The sequence below is a fragment of the Vicugna pacos genome, chromosome 16, assembly GCF_048564905.1.
Source record: "Vicugna pacos chromosome 16, VicPac4, whole genome shotgun sequence".
Lineage (NCBI taxonomy): Eukaryota > Metazoa > Chordata > Mammalia > Artiodactyla > Camelidae > Vicugna > Vicugna pacos.
Genome location: NC_133002.1, coordinates 62719874 through 62740902, shown reverse-complemented (window position 1 = coordinate 62740902; position 21029 = coordinate 62719874). Strand labels below are relative to the sequence as shown.

At 56.3% G+C, this 21029-nt stretch overlaps 2 protein-coding genes across 2 annotated transcripts; one reads left to right on the top strand and one right to left on the bottom strand.

Moving 5' to 3' along the window:
* Nucleotides 1-592: 592 nt before the first annotated feature.
* Nucleotides 593-4272, bottom strand: LOC116279613 (testis-expressed protein 19.2-like). The gene is made up of 2 exons (XM_072940101.1): nucleotides 4197-4272; nucleotides 593-2465 (listed from the first exon to the last, which is right to left on the bottom strand). The coding sequence occupies exon 2, from the start codon at nucleotides 2171-2173 to the stop codon at nucleotides 1118-1120; it is 1056 nt and encodes a 351-aa protein (XP_072796202.1). The 5' UTR covers nucleotides 2174-2465; nucleotides 4197-4272; the 3' UTR covers nucleotides 593-1117.
* A 6532-nt stretch (nucleotides 4273-10804) lies between these two features.
* Nucleotides 10805-14977, top strand: LOC140686368 (testis-expressed protein 19.2-like). The gene is made up of 2 exons (XM_072940100.1): nucleotides 10805-10880; nucleotides 13080-14977. Exon 2 carries the CDS (start codon nucleotides 13372-13374, stop codon nucleotides 14425-14427), a length of 1056 nt encoding a protein of 351 aa, XP_072796201.1. The 5' UTR covers nucleotides 10805-10880; nucleotides 13080-13371; the 3' UTR covers nucleotides 14428-14977.
* The last annotated feature ends 6052 nt before the right edge of the window (nucleotides 14978-21029 follow it).

Below are 21029 nucleotides of genomic sequence, written 5' to 3'. Positions count from 1 at the left end.
TAGACCCGCATCCTGCACTGACAGGGACACAGCCCACCCTGGGATGGGGGGAGACTCTGCCAGCCGGGGCCCCCCGCGGAGGGCTGCAGAAACCCCCAGACTGACCATTTACGGGAAGGGAAGCAGCCGATGAAGAGCCGCGGCACTGCCTACAGCACCCTCACTGGTGGCGAGAGCTCTGGAGCGTCCTTCTGCAGTGAGGTGCGCAGGGCGGCGGTTCCGCTGCGAAGCCTGGCCCCTGCCCTGGCTCGGGAATGTCGTTAGCAGTCTTTGCACATGGTCCTGCCTGTAGGTTTCTTCAAGAATCTGGGGCACATATTTAGATTCTTGAAAATCTCTATCTGCGGACGCACTCTTGTTATTCCAAGCATGGTACTTCGTTATTTTAAGCCTGTGTGTTTGTATTTGTGGTTTATAAATAACATGACAAACACCTGGAAAATGAACTCCCACTGGGAGCCAAAAACCTGACCAGAACCCTCATCTGGCCTGGGCCGCTCCCAGCTCTGTCCCCTGCTCCCCAGGGACTCAAACCAGTACGACACTGAGACGACAGAGCCAACCGCTGGCTGGGAATCACGCAGCACAGGGCTTGATGCAAAACTCTTACTGCTTTATTTAATCAAAAACAAAAACACAACGGGAACTCAACCCTCAAACTGCATGAAATGCCAACGTTTGAAACCAGGTCTTCTCCTGCCGCAAACAGGGTTCCAGGGAGCCCCGAGACTGTCCTGCGTGGTCCTGGGAGAGTGTATACGCCCACAACGTCTCTCCACAGGTCCCAGACAGGGCTGGCACACAGAGCGGCACGCTGCCTTCTGCCTCACACACTGGGCAGCAGCTGTTCACGCCAGCATGTCCTTGTCAGAATCCTGTCCTTCCTCCATGACAGTCCCCGGGCAAAAGCTTCTCTCTCAATGTTGGCTTTGTGTTGCTTTCTGCTAAGGTCACAGCAACTCCCGTTTCTCAGTCTCCTGGCCACTCACCACTCTTCCCCCACGGCCCCCCATCCCCATCCTCTGCCACTTGCTACCCTGGCAGGTCTGTCAGTCCTTCCCAGCCTCTGGTGTCCTGGGGAAGCCAGGACAACGGTGACCACTCGGGCCTCAGTCCCTCAGTTCTGGGGCCCTGGGCCGAAGGGCTGGAAACACGGCAGCTCCCCCGGGGCTGAGGCTCCCGGGACGGCCAGGCCCTCCCCAGGCCCTCCAGGCCCGCTGGGGCCCGGGCCCCCTCCCCGGCTGGAGGGCTGTGGCCCAGGTGCTGAGTCCCCCTCCTCTGCCTCCCTTTGGGCCCAGGGTGAGAAAGAGAGGATGGAGAATCCCCTTTTAAGCAGGGCTGAGTCTGCAGGGACCAGCTCTTCATTCCCCGCCGGAGGAGAGGATTCCAGAATACTGAGCTGCCACCGGTGCAGGTCCTGCACCTGGGGTGCGTCTTGGAGTCTCACCACCCACAGCTCGCTGGGCTCCAGCACCAGCTTCCAACGCTGGCCTGGGGTCCTCAGGGCCCGTGTCGGCTTCATCTTGCGGAAGTAGATGGCATCGGAGCAGCCCACCATACAGATGACCTGCAGGCCCAGCAACCAGGCCTCGGCCTCAGCAGCGTCCACGGCCTGGGTGGTGCCCAGCTCCAGGACCATGGGCGCCCCTGGGGGCAGGTCCACTCTGAGAATCCCCTGCCAGGGAAGAGAGGAGCGTGGCCAGTGCGAGCAGGTCGGAAGCCTCCCGAGTCTCCAGGGGAGGCCCTGGACCCAGTCAGCGTCCTCGGGACCCAGGCCCAGGGGCACCGCGTTCTGAGGCTCCAGCTCGGTGGGCACGAAGTAATGGTCCAGGCCCACCTCCTCGTACCCCACAGGGCCTGCCCCCAGGGGGCCCGGCCCCCAGGCCACGGCCCCGCCCTGGGCAGGCCCCCCTTGGGCCTGCCCCCAGCCGGGCCCCACCCCCGGGGATGCCCCCAGCTCAGACCCCGCCCCCATGTGCACCACCAGCTCAGGGTTCCAGTCTTCATCTTCCCAGTCCTCCTCCTCCAAAAACTCTTTAAAGTCCAGAAAGGCAGCCTTGAAGCAAGCGAAGCAAACCCTCAGCTGGTCGCCATGTTGAAGCTGATACACCCAGGACGCGTGCAGATAGGACATGCCCTCCGCCTCATGCCGCAGGCTGACCGGGGCGCACATGGCCACGCTGCCGGCCTCCGGCGAGCTGGGCGGCCGGAGCAGGACTCGCTGGGATCCTAGCTGCTCTGGCCCACAGGTGGGCGCACGGCGCGGTGCGGGGCCGGGGAGGGGGGCGGGACAGGCGAACAAGGAGGGAAAGGTGAGGAGGTGGGGGAGATAGGGGTGCCTGGTGCGGGGATCTGGGAGTGGGGGGAACCGGGTCCCGACTCAACAGGGACCTGCAGAGGGTGGGAGGGAGGAGGGAACGTGTAGAACTGTCTTCAGCTGATGCAACCGCCTGATCTCTGGGGAGCTGCAAAGGAAAGCAAGTGAGGTGAGGGCCCCCAGGCAGGCAGAGTGGGGCAGACCCCGCAGGGTCGAGCAGGCCGCGGGGCTCCGGGGTGGGGCTGTGGGCTCAGACTGGGCCCTTCAAGCTCTGCCTCTGCTCAGATGAGCTGTCCTGGGGCCTGTGGGTCACACGGCCCCTCCCCAACCCAACTCCCCACGCCTGACCCCAGGGACCCCACACCCAGTCAGCCTTGCCTGAGGGAACCTGACAGAACCTGAGGGAACCTGACAGAACCTGAGGGAACGTGACAGAACCTGTGGGAACCTGACAGAACCTATGGGAACCTGACAGAACCTGAGGGAACCTGACAGAACCTGCGGGAACCTGACAGAACTTAAGAGAACCTGACTGAACAGCAGAGAACCTGACAGAACCTGAGGGAACCTGACAGAACCTGAGGGAACCTGACAGAACCTGAGGGAACCTGACAGAACCTGCGGGAACCTGACAGAACCTGAGGGAACCTGACAGAACCTGTGGGAACCTGACAGAACCTCAGAGAACCTGACAGAACCTCAGAGAACCTGACAGAACCTGCGGGAACCTGACAGAACCTGCGGGAACCTGACAGAACCTGAGGGAACCTGAGGGAAACTGCCAGAACCTCAGAGAACCTGACAGAACCTGAGGGAAGCTGACAGAACCTGAGGGAAGCTGACAGAACCTGAAAGAACCTGACAGGACCTGCGGGAACCTGACAGAACCTGTGGGAACCTGACAGAACCTGAGGGAAGCTGACAGAACCTGTGGGAACCTGCCAGAACCTGTGGGAATCTGACAGAACCTGACAGAACCTGCGGGAACCTGACAGAACCTATGGGAACCTGACAGAACCTGAGGGAACCTGACAGAACCTGAGGGAACCTGACAGAACCTGCGGGAACCTGACAGAACTTAAGAGAACCTGACTGAACAGCAGAGAACCTGACAGAACCTGAGGGAACCTGACAGAACCTGAGGGAACCTGACAGGACCTGCGGGAACCTGACAGAACCTGAGGGAACCTGACAGAACCTGTGGGAACCTGACAGAACCTCAGAGAACCTGACAGAACCTCAGAGAACCTGACAGAACCTGCGGGAACCTGACAGAACCTGAGGGAACCTGAGGGAAACTGCCAGAACCTCAGAGAACCTGACAGAACCTGAGGGAAGCTGACAGAACCTGAGGGAAGCTGACAGAACCTGAAAGAACCTGACAGGACCTGCGGGAACCTGACAGAACCTGTGGGAACCTGACAGAACCTGAGGGAAGCTGACAGAACCTGAGGGAAACTGACAGAACCTCCGAGAACCTGACAGAACCTGAGGGAAGCTGACAGAACCTCAGAGAATCTGACAGAACCTGAGGGAACCTGACAGAACCTGAGGGAACCTGACAGAACCTGAGGGAAGCTGACAGAACCTGAGGGAACCTGACAGAACCTAAGAGAACCTGACAGAACCTGTGGGAACCTGACGGAACCTGAGGGAAGCTGACAGAACCTGAGAGTAACTCACGGAACCTGAGGGAAGCTGACAGAACCTGAGGGTAACTGACAGAACCTGTCAGAACCACCCCCACTGGAGCTGACCCATCAGGCTGAGGCCTGAGGCCTGAGGCCTCGTTGCACCACGTCGGCTCTTCAGCCTCCAAGCCCCACACTCCTCCAGCCCGTGAGCCCCAGACCCGCTCCTCAGTCCCAGGGGCTCTCACCGGGCCGGTGCCTCCCTCCTGTGGGCGCCCCCGGGGAAAAGGAGGGCACAGAGCCCACCTGGGAATATAAAGGGCCGTTTCCCATGGTGCTCCGGGCTCATCTGCATTTCTCCCATGAGCCTCGGCCTCCAGGAAATGAAACTGCTGAGTCATCCCCCCTCCCCCAGGGGAGCCTGAGCAGCCCCCCCGGGGGGGGGGCCTGTCCCCCAGCCCCAGCCCCATAGCCCTGTGATGTCTGCTCCTCTGAGAAAATGCTTCTCATCGCCCTTTCAATCTACAGGTGCCTGAGCCTGTGCGTGTGACAGTCTCTCTGCGGTCACTGTCCCTTCGTGGGCCCCAGGTGACCTGCCTGGTCATGGGTCCTGTCCTCCTGGGTCTGAGTGGATTCCTTCTTTGTGCCTCTTGATTACAGCTTCTTTATGAATTTCAGAAATGGATCGATCGCCAATTATTTACACTTTAAGGGTGAAATTTCTGTCTCTTTGGCTCTTCTTTTCACTTTTAAAATAAAGGCTCCTTAAATGGACACTTTTTTTGAAAAGAGGCACTATTTTTAGAGCAGTTTTGTGTTCACAGCAAAATTCAGCTGAAAGTACAGAGTGTTCCTCTATTTCCCCTGCCCCACACAGGCACAGCCTTCTTAAGTATCGAAGTCTGCACCAGAGTGGTACAGTTGTAACAATCAGCGAACCTATGATGACACACTGTGATCACCCAATGTCCTGGGTTACTGAAGGGTTCACTTTTAATGTCCTACATTCTATGCATTGGGACATATCCACTGTCACAATGACTTACACAGTAGTTTCACTGCCCTAAATAAAATCCTCTGTGTTCCCTATTCATCCTTCTGGCAACCACTGATTTTTTTTTTCCTCCACAGTTTTGCCTTTTTCATAATGTCGTGTATTTGGAATCATACAATGTGTAGCCTTTTCAAGTTGGCTTCCTTCCTTAGTCATATGCATTTAAGTTACCTCCATGTCTTTTCATGGCTTGAAAACTCATTTCTTTTTAGGGCTGAATATTCCATTGTTTGGATGGACCACAATTTATCCATTCGCTTAAGGAAAGACATCTATCTTGGCTGCTTCCAAGTTTGGGCAATGATGAATAAAGCTGTTACAAACATTCATGTGCAGGTTTTTGTGTGGACATCAGTTTTCAACTAATTAGGTAAATAGCAAGGAGTTGATTTCTCTATCATTTGGTAAGAGTATGTTTAGTTTTGCCAGAAGCCATCAAACTGTCTTCCAGAGTGGCTGTACCCTTTTGCTTTCCCACCAGCAATGATCAAGGGCTCCCTGTTGCTGGGTGTTCTCCGTGTTGTGGATTTTGGCCTTTCTGAGAGGTATGGAACGGTATGCCTTTAATTTGCAAGTCCATAATGACATACGATGTGGAGCATCTTTTCATATGCTTATTTGTCATCTGTGTACCTTCCTTGGTGCGGTGTCTGTCCAGGTCTTTTTCCTATTTTTAAAATCAGGTTGTTTATTTTCTTACTGCTAAGTTTTTAGAGTTCTTCATACATTCTGGATAACAGTTCTTCATCACATATGTCTTTTGCAAATGTTTTCTCCCTGTCTGTGGTTTGTCTTCTCATTCTCTGGACAGTGTCTTTTGCAAAGCAGAAAGTTTTATTTTTAGTTAAGTCCAGCTGATCAATTATCTCTTTGATAAAGTGAGACTTTTTGTATTTAAAAAGCCGTATCCAAGGTCATCCAGATTTTGTCCTGTTGTCTACTAGGAGTTGTACAGTTTTGCATTTTACATTTAGGTCTATTACCTATTTTGCATTAATGTTTTGTACAGGATCTGTGAGTAGATTCATATTTTTGCATGTGGATGGCCATTACTTCCAGCACCGTTCATTGAGAAGACTATCTTTTCTCTATTATATTGCCTCTGCCTCCTTGTCAAAGATCGGTTGACTGTGTTTATGTGGGTAACAGACGCTTTTTGAAACAGAGACTTATGAGTCTTCTACGTATAATCGAATATGTTAATCATTTCTCCATAAAAACTCTCGGTCTTTTTAAGTACACCCTACAACCCAAGGCCGTGATGTCAGTTTCCTCCATCTTCTTCTCCAACACTTTTGCTTGTTGGCTTCCTGTGTTACTCAGCTGGGGCTGCCACGAGAAAGTACCAGACTGAGTAGCTTAAACAGCAGAAACTTATTTTCTCACAGTTCCGGAGACTGTGAACCCGGGGTCAGGGTGCAGTGTAGTCGGGTGCTGGTGAGAGCTCTCCCCCTGACTGAGCCGACAGCGGCCTTCCCGCTGTGTCATCACATGACACACAGAGGGCGCTCTCTCCTCCAGCTTCGTGTAAGGCGCGGGCCTTCCTGATTAGGGTCCCTCTCTGAGACTTCATTTAACCGTTAATTACCTCCTAAAAATCCTATTCCAGATACAGTCATAGTGGGGGTCAGGGTTTCAACATAGGAATTTTGGAGGAACCAATTCAGTCTATACCCTCCTTCCATTTTTATGCAAAATGCAATTTAAACAGAAGTTGCTTTTATTAATAATATGAACATGTAGATGGACAGCTTTTGCAATGATTTGCTGCATTAGTCGAGTAATTCAATCTTTCTTTCCAAACTGAGCAGATATGTGCAGGTGCACCAGCAGTGTCTCCCCCAGATGTCTGAAGAGCCTCCCAGAATGAAGGGATCTGGGTCGGGGTCCCCAGTCAGTGGCTGGATGTGGGCTGGGCAGTGCCTGCAGGAAGGAGACAAGCCGCCTCTAGAATTAGACGGCAGTGGGAGTCCTCGGATAAGTGGCTCCCGAGTTTTGCTGGATGTTAAAGCTTCCTTGGGAGCTTTGACGAGTCCCAGTGGCCACATCGTAGCCTGTGACAGACACACCCAAGGTGACCCCCTGTCAGTACACCCTCCCCATGACTGGGGGTGGAGCCTATGATTTGCTTCCAACAATAGGAGTAGAGAAGGTGGCAGACGTCACTGCCTTAATGAGGTTACACCGTGTGGCAAAGAGTGTCCCCCCTGCAATCACATATCACAAACTTACAGAAGACTCCTGGCCAGCTCTTGTCGCTCCTGCTGGCCCTGAAAAGGGACGCAGCCATGCTGTGAATGTGCATCCAGCTGACAGCTAGTAAAGCCAGAGCCACTAGTCCTGCAACCCCAAGGAAGTGAATTCTGCCAGCTGTGAGTGCAGCTTGGCCAACACTTTGGGGGCAGCTGTGGGAGACCCTTGAGCAGGGGGCCCAGCCAGGGTGCATCCCAACTCCTAACACTGAGAAGATGAATGTGTTGCTTTAAGTCAGTCAGTTTGGTAATTTGTTACTAAGCAAAAGAAAACTTATGTTCACCCCACACCAGTGATATCAGAATTCTCCCTTGGGATCCAGAGGCCAGCAAGGCCCTGACCTGGCCCCCAGCCTGCCCATGGTCCAAAGTCCACCCTGTGGGCCTGGGACACATGCTCTTGCAGAGGAGAAGGGGGAGGGGGAGGACCAGTGGAGACGAGGCTGACAGATCGGAAGGTGCCAGGACAGGCGCTGCCCAGGTGGAGTCAGGGTCCCGCAAACACCGCTGAGACCTGGGAGGAAGGAGACCGAAGCCTCACCACGTGCCCTTCGAGCACCGGCGCCTTCACACTACAGCAGAAGTTACCATCTCACCCTCCTGGCCCTTCTCTGCTCCTGAGGCTTAGAGGACATTCCAGAGATGTTTGCGGGGTGGACACATTCCAGCTCCTCCACTGGTTTGGTGACCTCCATCCTCAGGATAGCCATCAAAGCATCACCCACCCGCAGTGTTCCCGGGCACCGCATCTGCATCCCCTGGACAGGTTCAGAGCCGGCCTGGACCGGCGCCCGCGAGCCACAGGCTCTGCCAATGCATCCGGGAATCCGACCTAAGCACGGCCAGCCGGGCCCGAGAAACCACCCAACCCACAAAGCCCCCGTGGGCTGGGACCTGCAGGCAGCGGACCCAGCTGGGGTCAAGCCCTGACAAGAAGGAGAAGTGTGTTTAGACCATCAAGTGACTCACCAGATAGAGCCTTCTTGAGAACTGTTATAACAATCAAGGTGAGTGAGGGCCATTGCGTATGCTGGCGGAGTCCAAGTACTTGGCTCTTCAGCGGACATTTACGTCTCTGCTCTTGTATCACAACGTCCAGTCCTCAGCGTCAGTCCCCGCAGCTGCGCGGAGAGCAGCGACAGATGCGACCGCATTTTTATTGGCTTCCCCCTCTCATCCCTCCTCACGGGCAGTAAAGAAGGACATGAACACTTTAATATCCTTCTTGCGTAAATTCACTACCGAGAGCTCCGCAGAGAGACCTGCCTGTTGACGCAAAGGAAGCCGCTGCTTCCGCAGGGGGCAGCGCCCGCGGGCCCAGTGGGCGGGTGTCCCTGTCGCCCGGGAGGAAGATGAGCTCTGAAAAATCGCCTGTCTGTCGGTTTTCTACTTTTTTACTGACTTGCCCTATGAAGTTAGAGTTGTGCTTCCAAAAGGAGCAGAAAGCCGTGAAGACAAGAACAAATAATGATTCTCTGACCAACTGAGGACTCCAGGGAAGCCATACAAATGAGGCAGGTTCATGGGTTTACTGTAAAGTCACTCCCAGAGCCCCTGGTTTCTGTCTCTGAGCCCTCCTGGGGGACAGTTGGGGTCACACACGAGGGGGGCCTCCAGCACCATCTTCTGATTTCCCTTAGAGGCGCACGTTCTATAGGGACATTACATGTTGAATCGTAATAAATCTCAAGTAAAAGCAAGAATCTTGGCTCTCCATTTCATATCATCTGCACCTAAGTGTAATCTTCAGTTGTTTCCATCTTACCATTAGAAGTTTCTAGAATCAAATAGTTCAGCTGCCTGTCTTTCCCTGTCTGTTCTGATGCGCTGGTCTTCGTTGGCCTCTTTCCCATCCAGCTCCCAACTCTCCTCCGGTCACGGTTTCTGCCTCCAGCTGCCCCTGGTCAGAGGTTTGACCTCAAAGGACGTCTTCTCCAAACTGGCCCCTTGCCCATCCCCGGCTCTGGGTGGCACACAGGAGGCTCCATGGGGGATAACGTGATGCCGACCGGCCTCCTCACGGAGGGCCTGCAACGCGCCACACTCTGCAGGGACAGGCCGGCAGGGGCCACCCCCTCCACGCCGCCACCCTCTGAAGTTAAGGTGCTTCTCCACTCAGGAGGTTACTGCTAGTCCCTCCTTGGGGAAATGGAGCCCGCAGGGCAGGAAATGTCCCCTTTTTGCCCTGAGCTCCCCACCCAGGACAGGCCGCCCGCAAGTGTCTGTCCCACGAGTGGGTGATGGTTGGTGGGTGGGCTGCCGGTCCCGGAGGAGCGGTCCGAATGGGCTCTGGAATCCGGCCGCCCCATGTCACTGCAGCTGGACCTCGACGTAAATTAAACGTGCCGGTGAAAGGCTTGCTCCCCACGTAGCGAGCATCACTATGTGTGGGATCCACGTTTCTCCCCAGGGGACCTCGTTTCCAATTGCATCACTAAATTGCGTGGCGATGGGGTCCAGTAAAGAGGCTACCACTCAAAAGGACAGGTGGCTGCCAGGGGTGGTTTGGAAGAGCTGGGGCACTGGGGGAGAGGGGACGTCGTGTTCCAAGTCACTGCCCGGCAGGGGAGGGCCAGGGGCCCCAGGGCTCCAGACTGAAGCCGCGGTTCACAGTGTGGGGGTTTCCTCCTTCAAGATGAGCAGGAGGGAGCAGCGCCCATCTGCTTGGAGTTGGTACACGTGCACGAGCCTGTAGGTATGTGTAGATGACGGATGTGTGTGAAAGCAACAAACGTCTTCAGATTTCCTTTGGCTAGGGAAAACAGGTACTAATGCAGATCTTTCATAAAAAAAGGAGTGGCGAACTTTCAAGAAGTGAGGAATATCTGTATCTATTCTCTTGTATTATATTTTTTACAAAAGCAACTTACATTCAAATTAAAAATTAAGAAGCAAGGGAAACAAAAAACATGGAAGAATAATATGAAAATACAAGAAACTAACATTGTGGTCTTGGGGACCTGAAGATGCTCTTTACCAAAACCAAAAAAATATTTTCTCAAAAAAGAGACGGACACATTTGACCATATCTGCACACTCTAAACAAAGTGAAAAGTTGAATCACAAAAAAAATGTGCTTCAAATGTATTTTCAAAAAAGTGTCCATTTAAGGAGACTTTATTTTAAAAGTGAAAAGAAGAGCCAAAGAGACAGAAATTTCACCCTTAAAGTGTAAATAATTGGCGATCGATCCATTTCTGAAATTCATAAAGAAGCTGTAATCAAGAGGCACAAAGAAGGAATCCACTCAGACCCAGGAGGACAGGACCCATGACCAGGCAGGTCACCTGGGGCCCACAAAGGGACAGTGACCGCAGAGAGACTGTCACACGCACAGGCTCAGGCACCTGTAGATTGAAAGGGCGATGAGAAGCGTTTTCTCAGAGAAGCAGACATCACAGGGCTATGGGGCTGGGGCTGGGGGACAGGCCCCCCCCCGGGGGGGCTGCTCAGGCTCCCCTGGGGGAGGGGGGATGACTCAGCAGTTTCATTTCCTGGAGGCCGAGGCTCATGGGAGAAATGCAGATGAGCCCGGAGCACCATGGGAAACGGCCCTTTATATTCCCAGGTGGGCTCTGTGCCCTCCTTTTCCCCGGGGGCGCCCACAGGAGGGAGGCACCGGCCCGGTGAGAGCCCCTGGGACTGAGGAGCGGGTCTGGGGCTCACGGGCTGGAGGAGTGTGGGGCTTGGAGGCTGAAGAGCCGACGTGGTGCAACGAGGCCTCAGGCCTCAGGCCTCAGCCTGATGGGTCAGCTCCAGTGGGGGTGGTTCTGACAGGTTCTGTCAGTTACCCTCAGGTTCTGTCAGCTTCCCTCAGGTTCCGTGAGTTACTCTCAGGTTCTGTCAGCTTCCCTCAGGTTCCGTCAGGTTCCCACAGGTTCTGTCAGGTTCTCTTAGGTTCTGTCAGGTTCCCTCAGGTTCTGTCAGCTTCCCTCAGGTTCTGTCAGGTTCCCTCAGGTTCTGACAGGTTCCCTCAGGTTCTGTCAGATTCTCTGAGGTTCTGTCAGCTTCCCTCAGGTTCTGTCAGGTTCTCGGAGGTTCTGTCAGTTTCCCTCAGGTTCTGTCAGCTTCCCTCAGGTTCTGTCAGGTTCTCTGAGGTTCTGTCAGCTTCCCTCAGGTTCTGTCAGCTTCCCTCAGGTTCTGTCAGGTTCCCTCAGGTTCTGTCAGGTTCTCTGCTGTTCAGTCAGGTTCTCTGCTGTTCAGTCAGGTTCTCTTAAGTTCTGTCAGGTTCCCGCAGGTTCTGTCAGCTTCCCTCAGGTTCTGTCAGCTTCCCTCAGGTTCTGTCAGCTTCCCTCAGGTTCTGTCAGGTTCCCTCAGGTTCCGTGAGTTACCCTCAGGTTCTGTCAGCTTCCCTCAGGTTCTGTCAGGTTCTTGGAGGTTCTGTCAGGTTCCCTCAGGTTCTGTCAGGTTCTCTGCTGTTCTGTCAGGTTCTCTTAGGTTCTGTCAGGTTCCCGCAGGTTCTGTCAGGTTCCCACAGGTTCTGTCACGTTCCCTCAGGTTCCCACAGTTTCTGTCAGGTTCCCGCAGGTCCTGTCAGGTTCTTTCAGGTTCTGTCAGGTTCTCTGAGGTTCAGTCAGGTTCTCTTAAGTTCTGTCAGGTTCCCTCAGGTTCTGTCAGGTTCTCTGAGGTTCTGTCAGCTTCCCTCAGGTTCTGTCAGCTTCCCTCAGGTTCTGTCAGGTTCCCTCAGGTTCTGTCAGGTTCTCTGCTGTTCAGTCAGGTTCTCTGCTGTTCAGTCAGGTTCTCTTAAGTTCTGTCAGGTTCCCGCAGGTTCTGTCAGCTTCCCTCAGGTTCTGTCAGCTTCCCTCAGGTTCTGTCAGGTTCCCTCAGGTTCTGTCAGATTCCCACAGGTTCTGGCAGGTTCCCACAGGTTCTGTCACCTTCCCTCAGGTTCTGTCAGGTTCTCTGAGGTTCTGGCAGGTTCCCTCAGGTTCTGTCAGTTCTGTCAGCTTCCCTCAGGTTCTGTCAGGTCCTACAGGTTCTGGCAGGTTCCCGCAGGTTCTGTCAGGTTCTGTCAGATTCCCACAGGTTCTGGCAGGTTCCCACAGGTTCTGTCACCTTCCCTCAGGTTCTGTCAGGTTCCCACAGGTTCTGTCAGGTTCCCGCAGGTCCTGTCAGGTTCTTTCAGGTTCTGTCAGCTTCCCTCAGGTTCTGTCAGCTTCCCTCAGGTTCTGTCAGGTTCTCTGAGGTTCTGGCAGTTTCCCTCAGGTTCCCTCAGGTTCTGTCAGGTTCCCGCAGGTTCTGTCAGGTTCCCGCAGGTTCTGTCAGGTTCTCTGAGGTTCTGTCAGGTTCTCTGAGGTTCTGTCAGGTTCCCACAGGTTCTGTCAGGTTCCCTCAGGTTCTGTCAGGTTCCCGCAGGTCCTGTCAGGTTCCCTCAGGTTCTGTCAGGTTCCCTCAGGTTCTGTCAGGTTCTCTGCTGTTCAGTCAGGTTCTCTTAAGTTCTGTCAGGTTCCCGCAGGTTCTGTCAGGTTCCCTCAGGTTCTGTCAGGTTCCCTCAGGTTCTGTCAGGTTCCCATAGGTTCTGTCAGGTTCCCACAGGTTCTGTCACGTTCCCTCAGGTTCTGTCAGGTTCCCTCAGGTTCTGTCAGGTTCCCTCAGGCAAGGCTGACTGGGTGTGGGGTCCCTGGGGTCAGGCGTGGGGAGTTGGGTTGGGGAGGGGCCGTGTGACCCACAGGCCCCAGGACAGCTCATCTGAGCAGAGGCAGAGCTTGAAGGGCCCAGTCTGAGCCCACAGCCCCACCCCGGAGCCCCGCGGCCTGCTCGACCCTGCGGGGTCTGCCCCACTCTGCCTGCCTGGGGGCCCTCACCTCACTTGCTTTCCTTTGCAGCTCCCCAGAGATCAGGCGGTTGCATCAGCTGAAGACAGTTCTACACGTTCCCTCCTCCCTCCCACCCTCTGCAGGTCCCTGTTGAGTCGGGACCCGGTTCCCCCCACTCCCAGATCCCCGCACCAGGCACCCCTATCTCCCCCACCTCCTCACCTTTCCCTCCTTGTTCGCCTGTCCCGCCCCCCTCCCCGGCCCCGCACCGCGCCGTGCGCCCACCTGTGGGCCAGAGCAGCTAGGATCCCAGCGAGTCCTGCTCCGGCCGCCCAGCTCGCCGGAGGCCGGCAGCGTGGCCATGTGCGCCCCGGTCAGCCTGCGGCATGAGGCGGAGGGCATGTCCTATCTGCACGCGTCCTGGGTGTATCAGCTTCAACATGGCGACCAGCTGAGGGTTTGCTTCGCTTGCTTCAAGGCTGCCTTTCTGGACTTTAAAGAGTTTTTGGAGGAGGAGGACTGGGAAGATGAAGACTGGAACCCTGAGCTGGTGGTGCACATGGGGGCGGGGTCTGAGCTGGGGGCATCCCCGGGGGTGGGGCCCGGCTGGGGGCAGGCCCAAGGGGGGCCTGCCCAGGGCGGGGCCGTGGCCTGGGGGCCGGGCCCCCTGGGGGCAGGCCCTGTGGGGTACGAGGAGGTGGGCCTGGACCATTACTTCGTGCCCACCGAGCTGGAGCCTCAGAACGCGGTGCCCCTGGGCCTGGGTCCCGAGGACGCTGACTGGGTCCAGGGCCTCCCCTGGAGACTCGGGAGGCTTCCGACCTGCTCGCACTGGCCACGCTCCTCTCTTCCCTGGCAGGGGATTCTCAGAGTGGACCTGCCCCCAGGGGCGCCCATGGTCCTGGAGCTGGGCACCACCCAGGCCGTGGACGCTGCTGAGGCCGAGGCCTGGTTGCTGGGCCTGCAGGTCATCTGTATGGTGGGCTGCTCCGATGCCATCTACTTCCGCAAGATGAAGCCGACACGGGCCCTGAGGACCCCAGGCCAGCGTTGGAAGCTGGTGCTGGAGCCCAGCGAGCTGTGGGTGGTGAGACTCCAAGACGCACCCCAGGTGCAGGACCTGCACCGGTGGCAGCTCAGTATTCTGGAATCCTCTCCTCCGGCGGGGAATGAAGAGCTGGTCCCTGCAGACTCAGCCCTGCTTAAAAGGGGATTCTCCATCCTCTCTTTCTCACCCTGGGCCCAAAGGGAGGCAGAGGAGGGGGACTCAGCACCTGGGCCACAGCCCTCCAGCCGGGGAGGGGGCCCGGGCCCCAGCGGGCCTGGAGGGCCTGGGGAGGGCCTGGCCGTCCCGGGAGCCTCAGCCCCGGGGGAGCTGCCGTGTTTCCAGCCCTTCGGCCCAGGGCCCCAGAACTGAGGGACTGAGGCCCGAGTGGTCACCGTTGTCCTGGCTTCCCCAGGACACCAGAGGCTGGGAAGGACTGACAGACCTGCCAGGGTAGCAAGTGGCAGAGGATGGGGATGGGGGGCCGTGGGGGAAGAGTGGTGAGTGGCCAGGAGACTGAGAAACGGGACGCATCACAGTACCAAATGGAAGGGGTAAACCCCTGTAACTGGGAGAGAAGCTGTCTGTCAGGTGTCACTGAGTTAGGAATCTGAGGCACCTCAGGGTGTGCTGCATTGAACTGGGAGCAGCACCCAGATCTGTGCACCAGCCCTTCCCTGGCCGCGTCACGTGTGACACACTCCCAGGAACATGCTGGACCTGGGGCACCACAGGGACATGTAACTTCTCTACCTCTGGGTGCCTCAGAACCCTGTTATTAGGACTGGGGACTCTGCAGAGGGAGAGACCTTGTTTCAAATGTTGGCGATTTTATGCCATTTGGCAATTTAGTTCCTGTTTCTTTGTATTTCGTTTTCAACTCAATAAAATCGTAGAGCTTTGCATTGAGCTGTTGTCCAGAGCTCTTCCTCGTAAAGTCCTTGTTTATGGGCCTGCCCTCTCCCACCGGACAGATCAATCCTGGCAACACCCACTTCACCCGTCTCTGTGACCCAGGGTGACTCAGGAAATCTAAAGCTTCCCAGTTAGGAAGCCTGCAGGTGACCGTGTCTGGGCTTTTTCGGTTTTAATTCCTGGGAAGGACAGAGGACTGGGCCAGAGTAAGTATTTCCGGAAAAGTGGAAGTGATGGGGGGCAGTGTCGGCCCAGATCTTCTGAGAACTAGGTGGATATCCAGTCCAAATCCCAAGCCTGGTTTATGGAATTTTGGGCTGCACACACAAACACATTCACGTTCACATTAACTCACACCAACAACCTGCGTGACACAGGCACATGCCATGCAGAGCTCTGGGTGACTATAATGTCAGTAAGTTGTACCAGCGACGTTTGGCATCTGTGTGATGGCTGTTCTGCGGTTGGCGCTGGAATCAATCAGTAAACATTTAATGGCCCTGCTGTGCACCAGTGCTGCTCCAACAGGGAGAGCTCACGGGGCGCATTTCCACTCTAGACAGGAGTTGGATGATAAAAGGTGTGGCTGAGGATGGAGAAGGTGGTGGGTCAGCAGAGTAGGTTGTGCTAATGAGGTGGGGCTTCTTTAAAACAGGACTGACCTGAGACTCTCGGGTCACTGCCACCCCACCCCGCGGTGTGGGAGTGCGTCCTCGCGCCCTGGCTGTGTCACCACAGCTGTGAGACCTGCCGCCCTCAGTCACTCTTCTCACACTGCTTGTCATGGGCTTAGAGACTATCTTCTTAAAGTTAGCTTCCAAGGTGGAGAGGGTAGAGCTCAGTGGTAGAGTGGGTGCCAGGCCCCACCCCAGCGACCAGCCCTGGCCCAGGCAGGGTCTACGGGCGCAGGGCGTCCTTCAAATGCCTGTGTCCCCAGCCTTTCCTCCTCCAGCGTTTGGGGTTCGCAGCCCCATCCCAGAGCCACGCAGACCACCTGGGTTCACTGCCCTGGTTTTCTCGGAATGTAGCCATCTTGCTTCTTTCCTTCAGGAAGTGTACGTGGGAGGTAAGAACCGAGACCTGACATCTCGCCTCACTCCTAAAAACCACCTCTTCCTTGCAGAGGGTTCTGGTGTCGGACCAGCTGCCGTCTGGGTCCGTGGTGAGCCGCCCACCTTGGGGCAGGGAGGGGTCCTCGGTGGGTGCCTGGAGCACTGGATGCTGGAGGCAGGCGGGGTCCCTGGAGGGGCAGGTGAGGGACATGGTTCCTGTCACCACTGTCACTGAGTGCTCCTGCCTGCCAGTGGCAAAGAGCTCAGACTTGTCACCTCAGGCCAAGTGCCCCTAGGGTGTTGGGACATGCCTCCTTCGCAGGCCGCAGCCCCACCTGGAGACGCGTGGAAGTCTGGGCACCTTTCGGTTTGGGGTCGCAGGCTCCACTGCTGGAAAGTTCCCAAAGAGGGGACGGAGCACATGCTTCTGCTCACACTCCCTCCGACCCCCCTCACTGCCCCCTCATCTCACAGGTCTGGGGTGGGGTACACAGTTGACCCCGGCAGCCAGGGCTCTGTGTGTCTTCCCTGCCACTGCCTGCAGGAACGGAAGCTGCCCCCTGACCCAGGGTGGGTTCCCGGGGCCCCCTCAGGTCAAGATGGGACCTGAGTGCAGCCGCCCACCCCCCCTACAGGGCCCCCACAGCTGACTCAGGGTCCAGGCTTCCCTGGTGCATGGATTTGAGGGAAGGTTCCGACCCTAAAGGTCTGAGCCATGCTGCCCTGGGCGGAGCCTCCTCCTCCGGCCCCACTGGGAGGCGGAGGGCGGCCCCCTGGACGCAGGGCCTCAGCCACAGACCTCTCTGCTTCAGTCCACCGGACACGAAAGACGTAGACCTGGGATGATTCGGGTGGATTTCCTCTTTTTCTCCCGTCACCCTGTCACAATGTCATCTCCTTAAAACACAGTGAGTGAAGCTAAAGGGACAACGACGAGGATTAACTGTTCTGGGCAAACCTACCGCCATGGCCCAGCGACCGGCGGCGGCGCTCGCGGACACCAGGCTCGTCGCCGCCCGTCGTCTGAGGGAGAGGTTGAGACGCTCGATGAACGACACAGTTTTCAATTAAAGCCAGTTTTATTATTTATTTCAGTTGAACCTGTTCATGTTGAAGTCAGAGCAAAACCAGACTTGCACAGGGAGTGAGCTGGGAGGGTCAGACACGCTGCAGGCACAGGCCACAAGCGCTTGGCCTCTGCTCCAGGACGGGGCTCCTGTCCGCAGCCCACGGGCCCCCCGCCAGAGAATCCACCAGACATATGAGGGCGGCTCTCAAATCAGTCCCACTGTGCTCGGCACCACCGTGGTGCAGCGTGACAAGCTGCTGGACACCTGGGGGGCACCCCAAGGGGACACCACCAGGCACACCGGCGACCACACAGGTGCTGCACAGCCACCCTCCAGCTCTGCCCCCTGGCAGGCTCGGTGAGCCGCCTCCCTTCCCCAGTGAAGATGGGGGGTCGTGCCCACCTCCTGCCGCGTGGAGGACCCTGCCCGAAAGAAGGGGTAAGATTCGTTCTACCGTGTCCCCGTCCCTGCTGCTTGCTGTGTTTCATTTGAAGACCCACAACTACGGAAACCCAGCAGGGTAACATGCGACCGAGTCAAACCCAGGAGCCCTCAGGCAGCGCAAAGATTATGGAAACTGGGGGCTTCCAGATGAACCTGAGCTGCCCCTGGCCTGTGGCAGGCCCCTCACGTTCCTGGGGGTCCTAGGGATGTTGGTGACAGCCCAGGGCCGGCAGCATCGATTTCCAGGCCTGGGGTTCAGGGGTGCCGTACCGTTTGCCGAGGGCACCCCCTGGTGGTGACTTGAGGCTGCGTGGACTGGCGCGTCCCATCCCCAAATCATCGCCTCCTGCGAAGGAGCCCCAGCCAAACGCCCGAAGAGCCAGAACCATGGGCTTATCCTCTAAAAGCTCCAGAGAAACCCCAGCTCTGCAACTGCTCTGGCCCATCTTCCGGTCTGGGAAGTCAGGACACTGGACGTGCGGTCCCGGGGCCTCTCCCAGCAGATGCTCCCTCCAGTGGGCCACGCATGTCCGAGTCACCCCCAGGCCGGCTCTGCTGCCCACCCCAGCCCTGGACATCCAGTGAGGGTGTCCTCGTGAGTGTGCACGTGCTTTCACGTGTGGGTGTGGGTGCGCCATGTGGGAACGTGTGCATGCCTATGCACCTGCTGGTCGGCACGTCCTCTGGACCCTCAGAGCAGGTATCTTGGATCTGGGGCCCCACCAGCCCAGACCATGCCACACCGGTGAATTGCAGTAAACAGGAGGACTCGATGAAGAATCACAGGGCCTTGGGGCGCAGAGGGTCTGGCCTCGAAGGCAGGGATCACAAAGTTAGAGGACTGAAACCCAGCTGCAGGCAAAAGGTGACACAGAACATTCGCATTTTCCACTCATCTATATTTCCCATGGCTTCTAAAATGGACGTGAACTACTGTGGAAGCAAAACAAAGAATTGCGACATTCTCACCCTTTCTGCAGCCCTGTGTCCACAGTCCAGGTGGCGCAGAGCCATGGAGAAGCTTGGAGAAGGGACATCGAGGTGGCCGGCCCAACCTCCCCTTGCAGATGGAAAATGCTGGCCATGCCAGGCCCGGGAGTGGGGTGCAGGTGTGCTGGGCTCCACACTGGAGGGGCCCAAGGCCACCCCACCAGGACTGATGTGGCACCATCCTCGAGGACCGTTTTGCCTCTTTCTGTGACAGCTGAGATTCCTTCAACCAACAGGCTGTGGCTGGCAGCATGGGCTCCCAAGGACACTCCTGGTGATGCTGAGAGCCGGTGACACTGCCCAGGTGAGGGCTTCCAGGTCGGGTCCTGGAGCTGATCTTTGTAACAGAACTCCAGGGACAGTCGCACTGGTCTGGGGGTTGCCCTGTGCCAGGCCCCAGATGACATGCACGTAAACACACAGGGTGTTCACCCCCAGACGTGTGAGGCCAGGCCCCTCCCTCAGGGTTTCACGCTGGGCTGATGGGGCCCAGAGCCCCCTGGCTGGGTGCGGTCCCTCAGCTGGGCTCCAGCCTGGGTCAGGTCCCCCGAGAACAGGAGAAACATGAGATGCCGTGTCAGAATCCAGGGCTCTACATGGTGGGTCAATGGTCACCCTAGTGTACAAAAACTTCTGTGCAACCTGCTCAGGCCTGGTGTTGACTGACTTGCACCCTGGGCATCTTGTCCTGAAAATGGCCCTCTCTGTCCTAAGGGACCTGGGGAGAGGCCCCGAGGAGGGGTAGTGCCCCCACAGCTTCCATCACAATGAAAGGGTTTGACTCCCGGGTCATTCTGGCCCAAAACACCATCTCTCTCTCTTTTTCTTTTTTAAGGAAGGAATTAGGGGTAAGTTTAAAAATTTTTTTTTATTGAATTACAGTCAGTTACAATGTGTCGATTTCTGGTGCACAGCATCGCATCCCAGCCGTGCACACACATACACATACTTGTTTTCATATTCTTTTTCATTATAGGTTACTACAAGATGTTGAATATAGTTCCCTGTAGAAATTTGTTTTTTATCTATTTTATATAAAGTTGTAAAACACCACCTCTTAACATCCAAGCTTTTTGAGAACACAAGTAATGGGACAGAGTGATGTGTCCCTGCAGTGGGGTGGGGCCTGACCATGGACGGGAGGACACGCCGTGGGTCAGACCCTCCATGTGCAGCCCTTGGTTAAAGTCACAAACTGCCCCCGTTTGAAAGGCGGGACTCTCAGGACATTCAGGCTAAAAGATGCTGGCGTCCTCAGCCCGGACGACACAGGAAATCCATGTCTATTTCAATGCTGTTCTCTTGGTAACAGACAGAAAACTTTTAAAATCCTTTATATCAATGACTTGGGGAACAGGACGGATGGGCCTTTTCCCGACTGTAACAGTCTTATGATTATGAAAACCACTGAGAACAGTGCTGTTAAAGGTGCATGTGGTCTCCAAATCTAAGCTGTGTGCAAATCAGCACAGGGAGCGCCGGCTGTTGGGGAGGGTCAGGAGTGTGGTGGAGGAATCACCGCTGAGCAGAACCTCAGGTGCCTGGCTCCCGGGCAGCTGGGGGAGGAAGCAGAAGAGGCAGAGGCCGGGCTCCTTGCGCCCCTGTTTCTGGGCACCTGTGCTCCGGGTTGGAAGGGAAGCCTGCTGCTTTTGCAGCAGCCGCAGACTTCCACGTTTCTGCCCTGCAGCCTTGCCTTTTCACTGTTGTCCCGAAGAGCACTCTCGCCCTGGTGCCCCTTCCTCCAGAACCCCTCCTCACCTGCCCCGCGGCCCAGCAACCTGCAGGTTCAGCTCAGCCCCCCACCGCCGGGGGCCACGTGTGCTTCTCCCCTAAGAAGACCGTACAGAAAGAAGTCTCAAAATAACAACCCGGCAGGGAAAGTCCAGAAACAAAACCGTGAAATCACTGGTAGGGTGGGGTGCTCAAGATGGTTTTGCGATGTAATGAGTGAACGGAAATGCCACCTCTAGACACTGCGGTTCTGCATGTTTTATGTCTTCGCATACAATGCTTGGAATCTGCCGGTTTTTCGACAATGAATGTGTACTTGTGCCTTTGGAATTTTTTAAAAATTGCATTTTTTTGGTTTGTTCACTTGGGGTGTCTTTGCCAGGGCAGCTGACAAGCAACAGATGTATGTTTCTCGAAGGCTGGAGACTGGAAGTCCAAAGTCAGGGAGCCGGCAGATTGCGTGTCTGCTGAGGCCCTCTTCCCAGTTCGTAGGTTCATAGTCTGCGTCTTCTCGCTGCGTCCTTACCTGGGGAAGGGGAGAGGGCGCCCTGGGGGCTCTTTTATGTGGACCCAAATCCCACTGAGGCTCCACCCGCAGCCCGATCCCCCTCCAGAGGCCTCCCCAGCACAGTCGCACTGGGGATCTCACAGTGGACTGCAGGACACACATTCCATCTGTGTCGCGGGCGTGAGGCCCAGCCTTTGTGCTGACTTGTGGGCCAGGCCTTCTGCATTTCCCGGGGGCTCGTTCATGACTCACAGCGAATCGGCC

What these genes read in the sequence shown, in the direction of transcription:
- LOC116279613 (XM_072940101.1), bottom strand. Translation starts at nt 2,173, where the DNA reads ATGTGCGCCCCGGTCAGCCTGCGGCATGAGGCGGAGGGCATGTCCTAT.
- LOC140686368 (XM_072940100.1), top strand. Translation starts at nt 13,372, where the DNA reads ATGTGCGCCCCGGTCAGCCTGCGGCATGAGGCGGAGGGCATGTCCTAT.